Genomic DNA, 22,347 nt, shown 5'->3' with positions numbered 1-22,347 from the left:
TAAAGAGTCATTACAGGGACTTAATCCTGTCAGGCACGGCTTAGGATGCCCGTACAAAGGGCTTACGTTAAACCCCTTAAGAGTGCGGCTTAATGTAATTACCTCGGCGATGTGTGACACATTCTTCATCTTCTTTCCATCTATCTATCGCTTTATCTCCACAAGAAAAGCGTAGGGTGAAGGACTGATTTTCCCTCCACTTCAATCCAAAATGAGCAAGGGCCGATTCTTTTTTTTTCCCTCATCTTTCAGTCGGTTCTTGCTTCTTGCTGTGAGGCCCTCAGAGTGCTCCCCTTGGCCCCCGTCATTTACAAATTGTTGCTTTGAAATGTAATGAAGTTTGAAATAGGAGCTGTGGTTGCAATTATCCTCGGACAGGAGCCGTCACTGCCGTGATATCACTATCACTGCCAATTAGAATTGACTCTGGGAGAAGCAGGCAGATATGGAGACTGGCTGATGGGGAGTAATCCTCCACAGTTACAGTATGTCGGAGTTGGGGTGGAAGGTAAACAAACTGGATGTTTTTTGTTTTTTTTCACTGAGTGGGTTTGACTCATTTGATGTAAAAGCAGCTAATCTCCAATGATAAGACAATATTTAAAATGTGATGTAGTGTCAGGCAGAAGCTTAGTTCTATTTAAACGCGTCATTTCTTTGATTCTCATTTTCTTAACCTCCACAAGTAAACTAAGCAGACATTTACAGCTGCCTCAATATGTCGCACTGCACTTGCTTGTCCTCTGCAGTAGATTTTCACCCCTGACTTATTTACTGCATGACAGAATGGAACAGTAAGAATTCTTTCCAATATCTAAAGATTTGATGCAGTCTATAGTGCATTGTCCCAGTGGTCAAATAAGCGCGGCTATTTACCCAGAAATTGTGAGCAGTAATCATTTTGATAATTTGGCCTCTGTATGTGAAAAAAAAAGACAAAGAAACAAAAGCATCCCTCATCGGAAGTCAACTGAGACTTTATCAGGAAAGTGGTAGAAAATCAATGCTATTAAACCCAAAGGTCCGTTCATTCATTCATTGTCCAGTTCGTAGTGGACCCTGCCTCTCACCCAAAAGTTAGCCAAAATTGTCAGTCCACCCAAGACCCGAATGAGATAAAAACTATGGATGGGTGGATGTTTAGGTCTAGTATTTTGTTCGTGGCGCCTACTGTATGTTGTGTTTAACATTCTGTGTGTCTTTATCAGGAACCTATGTCATGCACCTGTCTGCCTTTGATGCTGACGACAACACAACGGCCAACGGAATGGTGCGCTATCGAATACTGTCCCAGAAACCACACAGTCCCATCCCAAACATGTTCACCATCAATAGTGAGACGGGGGATATTGTGACCGTGGCGCCTGGTCTAGATCGAGAGGTAGGTATCCCATTGGAAGAACTGCTGACTTTGAATTTCATTCAGTTGAGCTTACGTTTTTCTCTTTTATTCTTCTGTTCTGTATCATACATTCCCTCCGCCCTCCCCCACAAAAAAGCTAAGAGATTAGGTTGAAGTGCAGCCCCCGATTAGTCACTGTTATGAACCCACTTGTTTCAAATGATGAATACAATGCAATACTGTACAATATACCTTTGGGCGGCACGGTGGTCGACGGATTAATGTGTCGGCCTCCCAGTGCAGAGGTGCATGGTTCGATTCCTGCTCTGGCCTTCCTGTGAGGAGTTTTCATGTTCTCCCCTGGCTGCGTGGGTTTTCTCCGGGTACTCAGGTTTCCTCCCACATGCATGGCAGGTTCATGGACCACTCGAAATTGTCCCTAGGTGTGAGTGTGAGCGCAGATGGTTGTTCGTCTATGTGTGCCCTGTGATTGGCTTGCATCCGGTTCAGGGTGTACTCCATTGACTGCCCAATGACAGCTGGGCTAGGCTCCAGTATGCCCCGCGACCCTTTTGAGGATAAAGCGGTTCAGAAAATGGATGGATGGATGGACAATATCCCTTTATTTATATAGCACTTTCACAACAGCTGCAGCTGTAACATAAAATAACTAACACAACAGAACACATACATAAAAACAGCGACTATAATACAATTATCACACCTATTCCTACGGACCCTGCTGGTAGAAGCGGTTCTCGATGAAAGAGGTAAGAATCAAAGAATAATCATTGTTTCATATATTCAAACTAAGAAGATTCTTGATTGCCTTGTCCCTAATCACTGATTGCTTTGACAGGACTGTATCTCTTTTGCAAGAACGTTATAGTTGACCAGATCGCGCGGTAGTGTTCAGGACAAAGACAATCTAAAGTCACTTGCACAAGTATTTGGACAGCTAAGCCTGATTTTTGTCAGATTGACCAGTCACAGTTTTGATTGTAATGAAGATTACTTTTTGATGATGACGTTCAGCAAATTTTCATCAGAGATGGCTTTATGTGTCTCTGAATATATTTTGATAATGCTTCTAAAAAATGTTGAATTCATTTTCTGTTGACCTGTAAAAGCTAATAGATTTTACCATGTGTTTTCATTTATAGCAAAAGAAAATGTTGCTAAACCTAACCCTTAACCCATAAATATTACTATATTACATATTATTATTGTTCATATCATTATTATTATTATTATTATTATTAAAACCTGATGCGAGAGAAAAAATTAGGGCATATTTTGAAATCAGTGTAAAAAATCCAATCCCGCAAAGATTTATTGACCAGTGTAATTTTTTCAACTTAATTTTTATTGTTTCATTTTTTGATTTTTTTATATATATATATCCACTGAAGGGTAGAAATATTTATACAGTCGTTAAGGTGAAAAATATGTAGCTTCACTTAGATTTAGAATAGAAAACATAAAATAAAGTCGCATATCTGCTAAAATGTGTGGCCCTTAGCATTTAGACATTCCTTGTCATCTGCAGTAGGATTTTACACTTCACGCTTTGGCTCAGAAGTCCTTGTTATAAATTTGTTGGCAACTATGTCTGATGAATTTAAATGTTGTCAGCAGTGCATGTGTTTATGTGAGTGGGTTGGTGGGTGATCTGGTGATCGTGGTGGACATTGAATTGGCCCTTGTCGACCTATCCCTCTATGGGGTGATTCATTTTACGCTGTAATAATTTAATAAAACAAACTGAAGACTGAGGTGAACAAAGCAACAAAAAAGCAGCAAATGATGGTGGCTGCGGTAAAGGGCTTACAAAGCATCATGTGGGGAAACTCACACAGAAATCTGATGATGGAATATCTGATGATATTTGGCACATTTCAAAATGTGCCAAATATTTTGGAAATCAATTTTTTTTTCAACCCTGCGATTCCCGAATGCCTTATTTTTTAAGACTGAAAGCACTAATAGCTGAGAGTCTTCGCTTAAATGACATTGATTGTTTCATTTTAAATCCTAAGGAGGTTTGTATGGGAAAATTGACGAAAAATCTTAACGTTTTAGGTTTCCGGATCAAACCCCAAGTTGCAATGGTTCTTCCGCAGGCTGTGCCACAGTCCGCCACACCACACTACAATGTTATCTGCAAATTGATGAAATAGTTTTTAAATTATCCTGGTAACAAATAAGCCCCTAATCTGTCCAAATGTCAGTGTTTAACATGTTGTTTCAAGCCACACGTTTTTTTTGTATGAATAGTGTTCTTCTCTGGTCACATTGTTTGTGGAGCCAGCCATAGAAGTTGTGACAAGATCCAAATGTGTTTATTTTGGTATTTCAGATGTGGCGGTGACTTAGCTGTGAGACACATTCTCCTCACTACCTGTCACCACTGACAGACCTATTAGCGACACATCATGCTGCAGACGGTCACTCTGTGTCTCGTGCATGTGTGGTAAAGAGAGAGAGGAAAACAGTAGAGGAGCAATGCCCTTGACACCTGTCTGCCAGGCAAAAAAAAATACATGTAATGACTACATCGAAACTCGACAAATGACACACCAGAGGATGGAGGATGAAAACAAAGATGAACTGAAAGACTGCATATGGGAGCCTTTGGATAGAGTCGAGTAAATGTGGGATAAATTGTAACTATAGAAGACACGAACGCAAGATGAGTCCGCCAGGATGGGAGCGGGACACAGGCTGAAAATGTCTACGTGCAGTGTCGGGGTTTTACTTATGCTCTGTACATCTGCACTGCAGATATAGCTCATGGGTTTAAAACGCTTACTCTGAAACAGACTCACACACACCCACGCGTACAATATACTGCCACTACTCTTGCTGGGGCTTGAAAATGGCAGGTCGGGTTCAGCCGTGGTCGGCCATGGTGATGAACGGTGGCATCCATGGCGATATGTCGGTGAGATGAGCCAATTGTTGTTTCAGCGTACTTACATTTGTAGAGTAGTACTGGTAGGTATGGAGCACACTGCCGCTTGAAGGATTTGCTGCGTGACCACATTCTTGGCTGATGTCAACTGAATGCATTGAATTGAATTCAAAGCAGAGTTACTTGAAGCTATCTGCGACTTCTAGCGTTGTGCCATCAGTAAAGTTGTAACGTGTGGTGATGTGAGCGGGGGAGGTAGTTAGCCTTGGACATGTGCTGTTGGGCAGCAAAAGAAGTGAGGATTTCAAAAATACATTTATTAACAAATGCTTGGTTGCATATGTATACATATTTTTTTATGCTTACGTGTGCATGCATCTGTAATTCCTTTGCTATATGAATAACATACCTGTTTTTCCTCCTCCGGCACTTTCCTTTGAGAGTAGTCGAGAATTCTCCTAACCTGCGGGGTGGTTGCCGATCCCCTAAACATAAACTTCACCGCACACCACAGTGTTATACTGGTCCACTTATAGTCAGCACTTAGGCCCCTTGAAACCGTGAAACTTGCTGTGCTTCCTTTTCCCCTTTCTGCAGTTTCCATGTTGGGGCTGTTGGACTCTACAAAACAAAACAAAATAAAAAAACACACAACAACAACAAAACAAGAAAAAAAACGTTGTCTATTTTTGGTAATCCCCTTTCCCTGTGCTTCAACTGTATCCCCAACTGCTTCTTCGCCTCCACTCCTGTGCTCTTTTCTTTCTAATTAACGTGAGTGCTGTGTACAGGCCGTACGCTGGCTGATGGGACAATCAAGCACACACCACCTCTAAATAAGAATCGCAAAGGAGAGATGTGTGTGTGTGAGTGTGTGTGTGTGTGTGTGTGCGCGCGTGTGTGTGTGCGTGTGTGTGTGTGTGTGTGTGTGTGCGCGCACGGACATTTGTGAGTGGTGTTTGTGCATGTGAGGTAATGAGGGTGTGCGTGTAAATTTCAGCATCTTGTCGAGCATCAAGAGCAGAAATGCAAGAAGCTGTCTGACCCTCCTGATGTGGCATCATGGCCTAATTGGGATGTTTACTCTGTAATTAGCAGGTTAAGGAGACACTGGAAATGTAATTTGGAATTCCAGTGACAAGACACATTATCCAGACAGGCAGTTGTGGGGCTCCATCCTTCCCGCAGCCCATTAACTGCACCGTGGGACAGTAAGAAAGACAGAGGAGGGCAGGCGAGGGAGGGAAAGAAGAAAAACATTGGCGAGGGAGTGGACGGCACATGCAGACGCTCACAAATACGCTCAGATACAACACTACAACAGCCACATTTTTCATCTTCCAGTTAAGCGATATTGTGTCATTTAAGATATGGAATGGCATTTATCATTCTATTGCTTCACAGATCGTCATTTAATCTTTGTCTGATATATCGTTGTCTCTACATCTGTCCATCAGTGGCACTGAATTTGGCGATGTCACTGTTAATAATATTGCGAGAAGACAGCGCTCAGATTGCATGAAGCCAAGCTTAGGAGGTTACAGTCAAGTGAAAAGCCTGCGATTCTGTGTTTTAAATATGGGCAGCTAGTCGTTATAACACAAAAAAAGTCATTCTGGCAACTTGTTTTTGTACGTCCAGCTGAACACTAAATACACTGTTGTCCTTTGTTTTCGCCTTCACAGAAAGTGTCCCAGTACACTATAATCGTTCAAGCCACAGACATGGAGGGCAACCTGAATTTTGGTCTTTCCAACACGGCCACCGCCATTATCACGGTCACCGACATAAACGACAACCCCCCCATGCTGACCTCCAGAACGGTGAGTGGCTGCAAATGCAGCACTAGAGAACAATCAATGGTCCTTGAGTATGTCACAGCATTCCGAACCCAGGTGCAAACTGCCATTTATGAACTCATCATGGATGTGAGATAAACCAGAGTAAATTTCTGAAGAACATGCACAGGAAATTTATGACAAAGAATGAGAGTGAGGTGCTCTGGGCAGATCGCCAGGAGAACAACAATGGCAAATGTGAAAATAAGGAAGACCGTTAGTGTCGTGTAGTAAGTGCAACAAGTGCTCCTTCCTCTTTTCCCGGAGCAAAGTACAGATGCATACACACAAGGAAATGATGAATCCATATCATTGATTTTCATCACTCCAAACCTGGAGCCAGAAAAATGGTTCATGGTTGTTGTCATAATGGTGATATGTAGAATAATGATTACATTAGACGAGGTCATTAATGTTTGAGAGGTAAAAATGAAAAGTCTGAAGTCCACGTTGTAATGGATCAGCTTTTGAATGGGGCGGGTGATGGGAAGCAGGCTGGGTGTCAGTTCAGCTGCGCCATCAATTCAGTATGAAAAAAAAGTGAGCTTGGCAGAATCAAGCAGCTCTTTGAGATGGTCGCTGAGGAATTAGCATTAGCATTTACCCCCGAGTCTGTTAAGACCCTATAAGAGTTAATGTGGTAGCATGTGTCCGACGTAAAGGAACTGTTCAGTGAGTGGCCAGCTGAAGTTAAAAGTAATAAATAAAAGATGCAAAGAGAACATGATAAGTTGATGAGTGGCCCACCATGCTGTGTACGCCAAGACAAAAGAAGTGATGAGTTAATGATGGATTATTCCATCTCAGGAGCTATTTTTTCAGCAATGGTGATAAAGCTAAGACACGGGCTGTTGTAAATCAGCCCAGATCTGAACACGCTCCTCTGCCTACATAAAGCGTCTACTGTGACAGTGGCGTATTGATGTTGCCGGCCAGTAAAAGATTCATACTGTCTAACTTTTAGTTTGAGTGCATTTCAATCATTGCTCAACAGCAAAGTTATTGCTATCATGGTTATTGAAGATAAAATTTAGCGGAGCTTCATGAGCAGAGCAATTTCTCCCGATCAAATCATAAATCAGCCCTTTTTGGATGGTGGGTTTGCATAAAAGTCATTTGGTTGCGAAGGCACATCATTATGCAAATATTTAGTGTCTGCTATAAACGCCACAGGTCTTGCAAAGCACTGTTTCCCCGCCTTTAATAAGCCAAGGCAGCCATTTTACATTATCAAAATCTGAATTTGAATAAAAACCGGGATAATGATGATCTCGTCTCAATTTACAATTGTACTTACCGTTGGTAAAATCTGGTTCTGTTTGATTAAGCACTAAGCTGATATACTTGCAGGAAGGTTACACGTTGTGTGGATAAATGATACAGGTTTATTGTACTGTCTGCCATCTCATATATAAGAGTTTCGTTGTTCAGATGGCATAGATGAACAAAGTTTGGTTATATATTTGGTGGTATATTAGTACTCAGTTGGTCGTCATGAGTCTGAGCAAAAAATAAATAAATAAATCACATGCGGGATTCCACAAGGGTCCATTCTCGGACCGCCTCCATTTAATAGCTGCCCCTTGCTCATCTCTTGTCATACTTATGCAGATGCCATCCACTTTACATTTCAGTGTTTTCACACGACTATGGTTCACTAAGCCCCTTTCCCACTGAGCAACAAACATTTGCTAGTGTTTGCGAAGGTAGCAAATGTTGCGTTCTCGTCAATGTTTGTTCAAGGTCACAAACTGTCAGCAGGCATTCACCTGTCCCCTTCTTGTCGCAAGGAAAACTGTTGTAAAAGCACTATAAAAATAAAAATGTATTGTAATGCATGGTCAAAATTTCCTTGCAACAAGAAAAAACACAAAAACTGTTGGCGAATGTCTGGTGAACATTTTGCAAAAGCTTCCGACTTTTAACAAACCCAAGCGAACCCTGATGTGAATGCGCATTTTGCTACCTTTACCAACTGTTGCAAATGTTCACACCTCTGTGCGAACAAGGCTGTACTTTCATAAAGTGTATTCGTCAAATCAATGAATGCATGGAGCAGAATCTTCTCCAGCACGATCCAGAAAAGACAGAAATTATTGTTTTTGGGCCCAAAAATGAACGATCTAAGATCAGCGCTCACTTTAACTCAATGTCACTGAAAGCTACGATGAGGATGCAAAGCATACGCATACTTCCTGTACTACAAAGACCAAGATTATTTGCGGATAAAATAAGAGCATGCACAGAACATTAACGATGCCTTGTTTGAAGGAGATAACCCGAATGCATTTACTAATATTTGGGTTGGAAAAATAATAACCGCTTCTTTTGCAGTATAATTTCCATCATATACAACAATCATATATAAACAATAAATCACTTAAATCCTTTCCATGCACTTTTTTAAACACATTTTCTCATTTTGCAAATGAAGCAATCAATGTTTGATCTAGATCAGGGGTGTCAAACTCACTTCACATTGTGGGCCACATACAGCCCTGTAGATGTCAAGTGGGCCGAACCATTAAAATTATACCATACTCTGCTATTAATAACCAGAATAGCATGTCTTTCCTTTGTTTTGGTCTAAAGAAGCACAAGAACATTCGAAAAATGTTGACATTTAATGACCATATCTTTTACAAAACATTTCATGAAGCACCTTAGATTTCCTTAGACAAATGTGCAATTTTTTTTATCATCTCAACTCAACTCATTTACATACTGGATATGCATTGCAACTGATCCCACTGATTGTACAAAGGCACAAAACCTTAACAAGTAATATGGTATTGAAAAATATAGTCATGCATTTTAAGATTAAATGAGATTGATAAAGCATTTTTTAAACCATTTACACATGTGCATATACAATCTAAATGTAATCCCTGCCTACACCTTAGAAACTAAGGAGAGTGCTATTAAATGTGTAAAGAAAAAAGTATTCCTTGATAGCGTCTGCTGTTTTGGGTCTGTCTCAGTGACAGACTGAGACTGCTGTTGTCTTCTCTGATCAAAACAGGGTGTCCCTGGCGGATACTCTATGAATTGCACCTTATTAAAAATATTCATTCCGTGCCTTTTATGCATTTTTCACTTTTAAATGATCCTGCGGGCCAGATTGAACCTCCTGGGGGGCCGGTTCCGGCACCCCTGACACCCCTGATCTAGATGATCGTGACTGAGCTCTGTTCAAATTAAGAATAATTGTTTTTCTACTAAGAGTGTGGCGAGTAAAAAAATTTACACTTTTTGCAACCATGTTAACTAGGTAACCTAATCACTAAAGATGAATTCACACTCAATTTATCATTTGTGGTTTCTTCACTCGGCAGCAGTGGCAGATGTCACCAAATCTGGATGCTCTCAACAGTCTGTGAACAAAAACATGAGCACACCCGAGGACTAATTGTTTCTCACTCAACCTGCAACTTAGGACCACCCGGACCTGTGTGTTGTCTTAAGAATGTCACCAAGTCTCCAAACAGCTCTTCAGACACAGGCCCCGAATTCAGCCACAGCTGTCAGCTGTTTGCTTGTTGATGCGAAGGTTGTGCCGGCTATTACGACCCGTTGGAGAATTTGGTCTGGGGCTTTGCTCTTTGATATCATAAACTCACATAAGCGGCTCAGTGGTTTCAACTGCGTCTGTTACCCATGGTGACGCTGGGATGCTTCATGCCTGTTGCTTCCAGATGAGTCAAGCAAAGCAAGTAATCACCCTTCGACCATACGCAATCACTTGTGAGTTTTTGGGTTCTTCGTGTAGGCGGGTCCTCTGGTTCATCGTTATCCCCTGAGCCGGTGTGACTTTGGTCAATCCCCACCATAACAGACATCTGACAGACAGCAGCTCACTCGTCGTCAGGCTTATCGGGGCAGAGCACATGTTAGCACAGCAAGGAGACAACTAAAAACCACTCATTTACGCTCAAACAGATGTTTTTGCCTCCTCCACTGGTGGCTCCTCTTGGCTTTCTTCACTGCCTCTTCCATTCTGATTAGCTTTCAAAGGGACAGGATATTGATGTGCATGAGTGAGGGCAAGAAGTGCAGAAAAATCTGAAAAACTTTTGACAACACACCTGTGCGCAAGTGCATGTCCAATGAGCAAGTGTGTTTACCGCTTGTTTGCACCTTAGCAGTAGCAAAAGCAGGATCATTCAACCTACTCTACCTGAAACTCTGAAAGAATGACTCCTTCACCTACGAGAGGTGGTAGACAGACATGTTTTGAACAAACTGGCCACAATTCAGTATGTCCGTAACGGACATTTGGGAAAATAAAACACTTTACAAGGTAACATTTTTATTTCTTTTTTTCAAGTATTTATTTATTTTTTAAATTTATTTTATGATCTCTGCAGTTTTCCGGTGAGGTTCCTGAGAACCGGGTGGATGTTGTGGTGGCTAACCTGACAGTGATAGATGCCGACCAACCGCATTCCCCCAACTGGAATGCTGTTTACAGGATCATCAGTGGCGATCCATCCGGTCACTTCACCATTCGCACCGACCCTGTAAGCAACGATGGCATGATAACTGTGGTCAAGGTAAGACAATCACTTTGCAACTTTTGTTTTTTTGCTTTTTTCACCATCGAGGTCAACATCACATTGCTAGCTTTAAATGCATCACGGAGTGTGATCTCAAGTGCAAACGATAGTAATCAAACACAAGGCCCTTCCTCGGGCCAGTCTGCAGTCTTTGCCTTTGGAATGACTCTTCGTGTCTAAAATGAGGAATTGGAAGTCCTGAAAAACTCCCACACGCATACCTTAACGAAATGTCTGGCAAGACCACTGTCGCAATAAGGTATTGATTTCCCAATTACGGAGCTAGTGGTTTTACACACCTATAATGGGATACCTGCTGCAGTGAATGACAGAAACAAGAATGATTTGTCTTGTTCCTGTGCTCAGCCAATCGGACCATGGCTGGCCCAGCTTGTTTTACCCATTTGTTATGAAGGCAGAAAAGGAAAATCCTTCAAGTGTGTATCTACTTGTGTATTGCCTGTTTGTGTGCATTCATCTATGAGAAGCTGTACGCATCTTGCAGCAATAATTTGTTCATGACGTTATGTCCTCAGCAAATCAAGTCTTATGTCTGACAATAATGCTTAAGAAATAACAACAGCGTTTTATATAATTCCCAGAGGACCCCGGAACAGTGTGCATTGGCATTTTCCTTCTCTTCATTATCTCTACATGAGTGCCTTTCATTGTCCATCTTTCACACTACCTGATGTAAAATTCAGGAGGCAGCCGAGTAGCCGCAGGCTTCCATCGAGACCCGCGGGATATTATCGGAAAATCATAAAAGAAGGGACAGTACTCCCCATGGGAACGACAAGAAAAAGACTGCTGTGCGAGGTAAACAGAGTCACTCCAGGGAACAGCAGGCGGATGGTTCACATCAGACGTCATGCAAACGATAAAGTCAAGATGTCATAAGAGACCCTCTTATTTTTACCAATGTGCTGCTAGCGCACAAGAATTCACTGCGACCAGGTATGCACAATCTCCCATGGGGCACTGAAGCTCATCTGTAAACAAAGGCGAATGTCTTAAACATAGCTTGTCACATTTACACAGCTCTCTGAGGAGATCATGAGATGGCATTCACATGTTTAGGGTAAGGATAAAAGGTTTGCAATAGACAAACGGGAAGAAAACAATTGCATGGAAAAACACAAACACGTGACTCTTGATTGCAGTGAGTCATTAAGATATGTTAATCACAGAAAATGATCAACTCAAAAGATAGACGGTGGATCAGGGAGGACGAGTGAAGTGAAGCAATGACACTAATTTCTAGTGGTGTGTGCATTAGCGAGAGTAGGAGTAGGAGAGGAGTTGAATGGGGGTCTGGAGGGTTTTGAGAGATTTTGGACTGATCCTAAAATGATTCAAAAGTGACAGCTCTACATTCTATTATTTAGAATGTATGCTTTGCACCCCATGTAAAAATCGTATAGAATTGTCTAATGTGTAGAGGCGCACACCCGTCATGTGCGTGTGTGTGTGTGTGTGTGTGTGTGTGTGTGTGTGTGTGTGTGTGTGTGTGTGTGTGAGTGTGTGTGTATCGTCTGCACTATAATATGCCTCGGATTATAAGGCACACCTTCAATGAATGGCCTATTTTGAACCTGTCTCCATATGTAGGGCGCACTGCATTATAAGGCGCAATAGTGGCTGAGGTTGCGCTATGCATCCACAAGATGGTGTTACTCGACAGGAATTCAATACAATACTGTAGACCTTTATTTATACAGAGCCTTCACAACCGCTGCAGCAGTAACAAATCCATTAGAACTGGTCACAAACCCGCATATGAAACATGTAAATACAAGTGGCATTACAAATCAATAAATGAAAGACAAAAGTTATGAAGACAATTGATTCAACAAAAAGGCACACAAACCTACTGGGCTCACATCCACAAAGGGGCAAAATATCCTTAGAAATATTGCTTGTCTCCTTCTTCGTTTCGTCACTAGTTAACTATGCTTTTGGTATTACAGCATCTTCGTGTCTTGGGGACTGCACGTCAATTAGGCAGAACCCCTTTACAAATGGTTCCTGCTAATAATAATAATAATAATAATAAAATGTTATGTAGATGGATGGATGGATGGATGGATGGATGGATGGATGGATAGATAGATAGATAGATAGATAGATAGATAGATAGATAGATAGATAGATAGATAGATAGATAGATAGGAGATTTAGTGTCTAAACTTAGCAACTTTTATCAGAAATAACCTTCCCCTGTGTACTTTTTTTTCTAGGCAGTTGACTTCGAGATGAACCGAGCCTTCATGCTGACAGTTGTGGTGTCCAACCAGGCCCATCTGGCCAGTGGGATCCAGTCCTCCCCCGAGTCCACGGCGGGTGTAACCATATCTGTGCAGGATGTCAATGAACCCCCTTACTTCCCCACTAATCCGAAACACATCCGATTTGAGGAGAGTGTTCCAGCTGGCACAAGTCTGACGACCTTTTCAGCCACAGATCCCGATCGCCTACAGATGCAGCAGACAATCAGGTACAATAGATCCAATTCCCAAATGGTAATTGAGCTAATTTTGTCTGAAAACCCCCACAGAGCGCTGACGAGAACCTGATGAACTCAAGAGACCACACCGCGAATATCCTCTTTGGTTCTGCTGTACTGTATGTGCACACTGGAATAACAATTCGATTGAAAAAGACCGTCTGGCTGAGAACATAGGTGTCGCATTATGAGCAGCCATCCTGTGAAAATCTCCCCTATGCATCAGCACCAGGCCCAAAAGCCTCATTGTTTGTCATTAGGGGTTAGAGTTCAACACTGGGACTATATTTAAGGTATCATCCATCTCTCAGAGACAACCATGCGGAGTTTATCAGCCAGTGGAGAACCCTGAGTAGGGATGCTCTGAGGGTTAATAGCAAGTAATAGCCTCTGGGCTAATTGGATGTAAGTGTGTGCGTGTGTATTTGCTATTTAGGTTGCCCACAGAGTATGCGCACGCACACACACACACACACACACACACACACACTAGGATGGAGCGAAAGCGGTTGACAAAGCATGCGTCCACCTGCGATGGTCTTTCTTTGTGCTAAACCTCTCTGGATGTTAAATATCAAGCAACAAATGTTCAGCTTACTTAGTTCAACGCCAAGCATATTGCATAATCAGCATGCATTGACGGTATGAACACCTACTTCGCACATCTGCCAGACTGCATATTATGCCTTTACACTATCCAGACGCTTTAAAGAAGCTCCGAATGTGTGATCTTTTCCTAGCTTAGTGTAGTGCAGCAGTAAAGTTGATAAAATAACAATTTCTCTCCTCTTTAACATTCTTATTCTTTTCTTAGAGGAAAGGAACACGTTTGTATTTTAATTTCCATAATGTGAAAGATTATCGTCTACACTTTTAAGTTCTGCTAATTGCCCAAGTTATCAACATTTTAGTTTTTCACAGATAGACAAACACTACTTACTGCACACTGAGATGAAACGAGCAAATGAACTGTACTAGAAAGCAGTCTTCTTTCGAATACTTTGAATTATGAGTTTAATATCAAATGAATTTCCTCCAGTGAAATTAATGCAATAAATCTATTCCAGCCCGCCAAAATCACAGAGACCATGCTGATCTGGGAGATTTGCGCCAGTCGCTGTGCCCCCTCACAATGACCTGCTCACACCGCACCTCAAGCGGCAGGGAGGGCCATTTTTTGCAGTGTTTTCCACAAAGTTGTACTGCAGCGCTCAGTTACATGCACCAGCAGTGACTGATCAGCACCTGCATTTCCACAGGAACAGAACTTCTCCCCTGGTACTGCAGAGAGGACTTTTTACAGAATTTCTGCAGAAATAATTCAATAAAATCAATATGTTCCCTCACCACTTGAAAGCCATATTGAGGTCTAATTTACAGCACACAAAAAATATACGAATGTGAAACGTGATGTGAAAGATTGCGTCAGAGAAAATACAAATTGCACCTAATCTATAGACCCAAGACAAATTTGCCTGACGTTTATTCTCAGAAACCGATTTGTTTGTGAGCAGAGGTTTTACTAAAATGTTCCTTAACTGCTCGATTTTTTTTCTGCTTCCACTTCTCTTCATATCTAGAGCTTGAGGCACAAATCAAAAAATAATGATTGCACATAACTCGTAAAGTGCAGCATTCAGAAGTCAAGGTACTGCTTCATTGCAGAGATGGAAGATCTAATTTCGATTGATCCAGTTGGATAGAATTACCGTAATTGAACTGCCTTTCCATTGTGTTAATCACATAAGGTCTCTAAATGCTAGAGAAAGGACACTAATCAAACCTGTTCCTTTCAAACATAGTTCAGTTAAACTGCTGTTCAGGAATCTATAAAAATTGCGCTCATTTTGTAGCACTTGTAATACATAACAATAATAATACATTTTATATTTGTATTGCAATTTATCTCAGCAATCTGAACGGGCCACAAATATGTTTAGAAAAGAAGAGGAAAGAGTAGAAAAAGATTTTTGTAAAAAGTGTTGAGATCTCGTCTTGGGTGTGAGGAGTTCTTTGAGGTGTGTCAGGGGGTTTCCCTGAATCCCCTGGTGGGTGAGGAGGGTGACATGTACTCAATTTTGAAAGAGACCAGGAGCCAGTGAAGTGATTTCAGGACTGGGGTGCTGTGTTCAAATTTGCTCGCTCTCATCAGGATGCTAAGCCATGTGTGTACGTTTTTCTGGTGTATTGCTGTCAGCTGTGTCAAAGGTTGCTGTCCGGTTAACATTTTTCATCCTGTCACGGTTGAGTGAGAGCCTGTCATAGATGAGTTAGACAATAAATCATTCACATTTACACTTTCAGAAAACTGATGTTTCAAATAACCTGAGGACCCGCAAAAAAAAAGAACTCATGCAAGCACAGAAAGAGCATGCAAAAACAGCTAGAAGTGTTAAAAATTACATTTGAACCCAGAACATTTTGATTGTGAGACAGGCACGCTAACCTCATGCATTACGGTGCCGCCCCGAACCTTGAAATGTTTCATTACACAGCAGATCTGGGTATGCATCAAATAGGAAGCTGAACATGACATTTGAATCATTTTATGTAATGTGTGATTCATCACGCGCGTTTTTGCATATGACAAAGAGCTGCGTGTCTCTGTCAGTGGATGATGAATATGCATACAGTTGGACAATGAGAAGATTTAGAGAGTGTGGAAACGGCTAAACCTGAGGCACAATACGGGGGTGGGGGGCTGATGGAGGGAGAGAAAAGGGAGCTCAGCATGGTAGCTGACTCTGGGTCAAGGTTTGAACTTGACAGGTGCAAATCAACAGAGAGACAAGCTGACAACATCCTGTCCGGGATGGGAGGAAAGCAAGGTGGACAGGACTAGATGGGAGCATGCGTATGGAAAAGGAAGTGAAGGGGAAGCATCATGCATCACTTGTCAGACACCTAACCAGTGAGGTCGAGTCACGGGACCAGAGACATGGGCATAAATGATTACCCACACCGCCTCGGCTAAGCTGGAGACATACATTTTTCATCCTCTGGGTCAGGGGTTTGAAAAATAAATGTCATACGTCCTCCTGCTGCTTGCTAAGATCATTTGGCTGCCACGGCTCATCACAGCATAACCATACCAACCAATTCCCAAATGAGAGCAACCTCCAGGTGGAGGGAGTTTTTTTTCACTTAGCAATTAATGGGGTTTTGGGGGGGTATGCCAGAACACTTTCTTATGGACCCTTGGAATAATTTTGTTGTTGACATTGAGGTGTCAGTCATTGCTTATTGTTAAAATTGCACTTTGGAGTTAGTTTTGATCTCTTTTATTTGACCAAATAGGGCTGTTAGGCATGTTGAATTCATTGTTACATAAAAAAATATCATCGTTTCTGACTGGCTTTTGAACATCTCAATTCTAATCTTGAAATCATCATCATCATCATCATCATTCGCTCTTCCTCACTTCTGTCGAGTTTGTGCTCCGGGTCTCGTTTTTCCATTGTCCGTTTTCTTTCCAGCACGACCACGACCCTCGTGAGGATAAGCAGTTCAGAGTGTGTGTGTGTATTAGGAATCATTTTTGTGAGGGTTTTTTTGTCTGTCTACCATGTGTGATCACCACCTGATCAGAAAATTTAGCAGGTGTGTCAGCCCTCCTCTGAGCCACAGAACAGCCCGGAGACAAGAAAAAAGGAGCCTTGATAGGTTAGCTCTTAATGAGGGTTTTTTTACAAGCAGATGATGTAGCCATTTTGGGACTTCGGGTGCTCCTTCTGTTTTGGCCCCATTTGTTCCCCTCCCATAGAATAGCCCTTTCCCTTGTCTCACTGGTTTATCCCTCCCAACTCTGCTGTGATGGATTCACGTTATTCCTGCTAAGGATTTCACAGTCCGCCAGGTAGTGTCCGCAGGCTTTCCTGGTTTGTGTGAAAGCCTCGCGAGTGTGGGAATGTCATCTCCGTGATCCCTTTTTGAAACACACTGCTTCACCCAGGATCGTGCCCACTGCCTGCTGGGACAATCCCGCCTCTCTTGCTGCAGGATAGAGATTATGTTCTTCTGTCCACCCCCGGAGCTTCCCAACCTATAATACCAAGCTATTATTCATCTCTCTGTGAGACCGAATGTACATAAGCAATATGATTGAGCACAAATACACTAATAAGCCGCACAGTGAGCGGACATAATTCAGTGAGCACAAGCCAAGGTTGAGGTTGACTCTATTTCACTTTGAATGGGTTTGAAAGCTGAAAGCGTGTCAAATTGCACCATGGCCTTTGTCCCCAATCTGACGGTTCATAAATCAAATCCAATTGGTGCTGAAAAGTTGTTGAAGGCCAAGATGCCCAACGTTGACCAAATCACAGTGAGTTTTCAACCAAAAAAAAAAAAAAAACGTGCAAGTTGATGAGCCCTATCACAAAGGGAATGCAACGTGGATGACAAGATACCGGCAGGGATAAGAGAATATATGAATATCGAAGTGGAGTGAGATGAGGTGAGGCACCGCGAGTTGGCAGACGGATCAGAGAGAATTGCAAGTGTGGAATGAGCCAAAAGCGACAAAAGAGAAACAATAACAGTCAGATCAGGCCGTGATAAGGATGCTGTAGGGAAGAAGATCCGCTCGTTCGGCCTCCCTTGCCCTTTATCACGGGAGTCACTACCTGAGCCCTTTTTCTTGTTTAGGGGTCAATGCGCAGATCTGAATGTGCTGTCGTCCCGAATTTGCAAAGATGCTGTAGTGTGACTGTAGCAAGAAGCTTAGCCCGCTCTACCCAAAGCAAACACTTTTGATGCTGTAAATGCATCACTCGCACACGCGCAAGCAGTTGTAGTGCTTAACAAGGAAGGTAATTGACTACAATGGGTAGTATATAGGAGTGAAAAATGGGCTGAAATCAACTGGAGGCTGTAAGCTCTGGAAGAGAAGTCAATAAGAAATTAAACTCCATGAAGGTGTGTGAAAGGAGATCCATATATGCAGACGGGCGAGAAAATATATCATTGCTTGTAAAAATGGCAACAGTCACGCTTACCTCTCCATCGACTTGTGCCCGTGTTTTTAGGTACTCCAAGCTGAATGATCCTGCAGACTGGTTGTCTATTAACAGAACCAATGGGCAGATAGTGACCACGGCGATCCTCGACAGGGAGTCTGTCTATGTGAAAAACAACATATATGAAGCCACCTTCCTGGCAACAGATAACGGTAATATGTATACATATTTAACAAATATTCTGGTCTCTTCATGTACATTACCACTTACAGGCAGAACATTTTACTGTTTCACAGTACTTTGTCCTTTAATATGTGTTTAATTTTACAATTTTCATGTAAAAAGACACACCCAAAAATAAATAAATAAATAGATACATTGTGAATTTAGCTTTAGATATAGGCCATTGATGTATGCTGCATGTACAAAGTAAGAAACATAACTTTTTGGGAAAAATATTATTTGCGCAGCCCTCTACTGCCTTTTAATGAAGCAATGTGACAAGATTTCCCAAAAATGAAAATGTGCAGTAGGTGTCAACAAGAGGGGCATGTCCGCTGCACTTTTTCAGTGGGCAGCTTTTGTCCCCTCCAGTTTTTTGCCATCCGAAATCTATGAAAGCTGATCATAAACGGCGAGATGACAAGCGTTTGGACCAGGTGGAAAACAACTGCCAGTATCATCAGCGCTTTGGTCTATACAGCAAATGATGTCACTTGGACAATTGAACACGCTGAATTTAGATGATCAATTTATCCCACCAAGAGAGCAATGCATTGTGCGACGATCCTCAAGGCATATACTGTAATAATATAGAATATCCTCGACTGTGAATGCTGCCTACGTAGCAATAAGTAAATCCAGCGGCATCCATCTTGCTTTTCCATCGGTAAAACGCACCTAACTTGAATACATTGATTTCCCCACAGTGTTTGCACATTATTTTCCATTGAAAATGGCACAGTGTGTGGCATATGGTTGTCCAGAAGCTCTACATGCGCATTTCATCGGCAAGAATGCGGTTGCAAATTTTCTCTCAGAAGGTGCACATTTTCTGAGTGCTACTCAAAGATTTGTCTGTCTTGTCCAAGCCGAAACACGTCACCGGCTTGAGACCCTGGCCGCCACACAGTACTCACACAGTACAAGCAGGCATCCTTTACGTTGCATTGACGCTGCTGCTGCGCTAACCTAGCATTGGAGCCTCTCACTCTCTAGGCGTAACTCATCAATTTGCACTCAATGGAACATGATACCGATGCAAACTTTTGGTATTTTTTGGTTTGAAGGGGTCATGCCTGGATAGGGACAGAAGGATTACGCCATCCTTTCTTTTGGCTCGTGTAATACTTTTTGTTGGAGTGCATCAGCCTATGTTGAAGGATAAATATATACAGACGGATACAAACAGCCAGAGGCTGGGAGAGCTGCAACAGCAGCAGCATTTGTAATCGCGGAATTAGAAATAAAGCAGGCAGCAAGGTTACCAGATCGCTTGCCAGTATGCAACGGTCATCATATGGTCAGACTCAGTGAATAGTTTAAGTTATGATAAAGAGGAAGACAAGATCTTATCCGTGAAACATTGCGACATTTATTTGGTTCCTGCTCATGTTGGATATATGGCAAATGAATGAGCAGATTTATGCAAAGTGTGCTCAGAAAAAGGACGCCGTTAATATTCATATGGATTCTAAAGGTAAAGCTCATTCATTAATTGAGAAAGAAATTACGGCGATCTCGATAATTCAATGGGAAAAAAACACTGTTGTAACATTTTTGGTTTGCTGTTTTTCTTAACAAAAGAATACAGCTAAAAACAACGTTACGGTTAAAATCTTAATGATGTCCATCCCTATTTTCAATTATGTTTGGTGCTACACAGATAATTCTGCTTGATGCTATGTATGGCCCTCCAGCACAAAACAGGTCAATTGGGTCAATGTTTACAAATTGAGCAAAATATGCAGTATTTTCTGAAGGCTATCAGAAATGTCTTCCAATGATGTATAGATTGTGTAAATTGGGTAAATTTACGGTGATGAATTTAAAGCTCAGGAAGTATGTAGTTGGCGAATGGAGACAATTGCAATCAAAGTTACTGCAATTTACTCCTTATCAATGTATACTAGCACTTGCCAGAAATAAACGTTTACCAGAGGTGGCAAATCCAGGTTCAAAAAGTGAAAACCCTGCCACCGTTTGGCTTTATATTTTGACAATGCCTTCATTTTCCCATCTGGTTATTGCAGACATTTGCATATTCTCATTTAGGCATTTGGGTCGGTTGTGAGGCAACTGAGGCCATGACGTCACAAAGATGTCTTGTGCGGAACGAGAGGGTTAGCGTACACCCGCGATTCATGCAGCTGGCTAGCTGATCCTCTCCTCTTTTCTCTTATCAGCGGGCCGTTCATGCCCCCCCCCCTCTTTCCCTCTCACACAATCCATTTGGCATATATATCATTTGTTCTGCCTCAGAGTTGAACCTCGAGCTTAAATGAGTGCAAACTCAATCACAGCAAACCAATATGTTTGCCCTTTTCTCAAGTGGGTGTGCAGACTAAAACCAACTGCTTTCTCTTTTTTTCCAAATTGCCTTATCGGTGATGTGCAGCTGGCTGTTTACCTAAAGTTGAGTTTACTTTGATGCTGGTTCATTTTATAGTGCATGCAAGTGTGAATGTGCTCAATGGAAACAAGAATATATCAAGTTGTGTATTGCAACACAAATGTTATAATGTGTAAAACCCTGCTGCCGCCACTGCTGCTCGCACCCACTTTGACACCCATCAATAGGATGGACTTCAGAGACGTCTAATTTGCTGACAATTTAATATTTCCCAGTTATTTCCCGGTCCTTGCATTCAATATTAAACCCTTCGCTATTTCCTTGAGGCTGGCGGCCCGGTAGTCGAGTGGTTAGCACATAGACTTCACAGTGCAGAGGTACTGGGTTCGATTCCAGCTCCGGCCTCCCTGTGTGGAGTTTGCATGTTCTCCCCGTGCTTGCGTGGGTTTTCTCCGGGTCCTCCGGTTTCCTCCCACATTCCAAAAACATGCATGGCAGGCTGATTGAACACTCCAAATTGTCCCTAGGTGTGGGTGTGAGTGCGAATGGTTGTTCGTTTCTGTGTGCCCTGCAATTGGCTGGCAACCGGTTCAGGGTGTCCCCCGCCTACTGCCCGAAGACGGCTGGGATAGGCTCCAGCACCCCCCGCGACCCTAGTGAGGATAAAAGCGGTTCGGAAAATGTATGTATGTATGTATATTTCCTTGAGGCAACAAGAAGTTCTTTAAAAATTCATTGCTGTATGGAGCCCTTCTTGCAGCAGTCAGTCAACTGGCAAGACCACAGTCACATCGTTGATTAATGGCAAATTTATTTTGCAAAAAAGTGACATAGTTATGACTTGATGTTCTCGATCATGGGGCCAGAGTCAAACATGAGCCGCCAGCACTTCAGGGTTATGTGCATGTTGGTTTTATAGGCGGAGCTGATGTGACAGTCGTCACATGATGAGCTGGATTAGGGAAAAATTAAGAAGTGCAGTGAGGCAGTGAGTAGCAAAAGCAGACGTGGGGAGGTTGTGACAGCCGGATGCAAGGTGCGCCTGTATCTCCGTGATTTCAAGTCTCGCCCAATCACAGTCTTATCACCTCACATTCTCATGGACGCGTGCAGTACTTCCTGATGCTTTTGTTTATGCGCAAATATGTGAGTTGCAGGACACGTGCCAGATTTACCACTCATCTTTTCACCGTGCCTCAACATGCCTGAGCCGCTGTCGCAGAAAGGACTAAGTACAAATCCTTTTGAGGAACTTACACAAACATAATTATTTATTTAGCTGGTTAAAACCCACATAATTCTCCTATCAACCGTGGCAAGCTGCTTCTTCTTGTGCCCCCCCGCCCCCCTCACCCGCTCCTCCTTACATTGGTAGGGATTAGCAAAGCAGCGAAATTGCATAAAAGTGTACGTGTGTTTCCCAATGATTGTGTTTGTTTCTTAGTATATCTAACAGTTTTGCCTTTTTGTCTTTGACGTACTAGTGTGGAATGCATTGTGTAACCGGTATACTTAAAAGCGCAAGGTAGCTGAAACGGCCATGGTGCATCAAACACGTTCTCCTCAACGATTGCCGTGAAACAAAGTGTCAGTCTCATTCAGCAAAACATTAACTTGCCACTTACCTTGATGACAAATTTTCCACAAAATCTATCAAAGTA

The 22,347-nt window shown here is 42.2% G+C and overlaps 1 protein-coding gene and 1 long non-coding RNA gene across 2 annotated transcripts in view; one reads left to right on the top strand and one right to left on the bottom strand.

The window, feature by feature from the left end:
* Positions 1–22,347, top strand: part of LOC147210664 (cadherin-4-like) — a 209,991-nt gene that overhangs the window by 178,313 nt on the left and 9,331 nt on the right. Inside the window, exons 8-12 of the mRNA XM_086114441.1 lie at positions 1,209–1,381; positions 5,942–6,079; positions 10,462–10,647; positions 12,891–13,147; positions 18,184–18,326. Of these exons, the coding sequence (XP_085970567.1) occupies positions 1,209–1,381; positions 5,942–6,079; positions 10,462–10,647; positions 12,891–13,147; positions 18,184–18,326 (897 nt within the window). The remainder of the gene's footprint in view (positions 1–1,208; positions 1,382–5,941; positions 6,080–10,461; positions 10,648–12,890; positions 13,148–18,183; positions 18,327–22,347) is intronic.
* Positions 8,815–18,223, bottom strand: LOC147210665 (uncharacterized). The gene is made up of 4 exons (XR_015101273.1): positions 18,154–18,223; positions 10,510–10,612; positions 10,180–10,300; positions 8,815–10,099 (listed from the first exon to the last, which is right to left on the bottom strand). It is a non-coding gene; the product is annotated as an uncharacterized LOC147210665 (long non-coding RNA).

This window comes from Hippocampus guttulatus, chromosome 1 (genome assembly GCF_054856545.1).
Source record: "Hippocampus guttulatus isolate MCC_2025c chromosome 1, RoL_Hgut_1.0, whole genome shotgun sequence".
Lineage (NCBI taxonomy): Eukaryota > Metazoa > Chordata > Actinopteri > Syngnathiformes > Syngnathidae > Hippocampus > Hippocampus guttulatus.
Note: the sequence above shows the minus strand (reverse complement) of the source record. Positions and strands in the feature narration are given on the sequence as shown.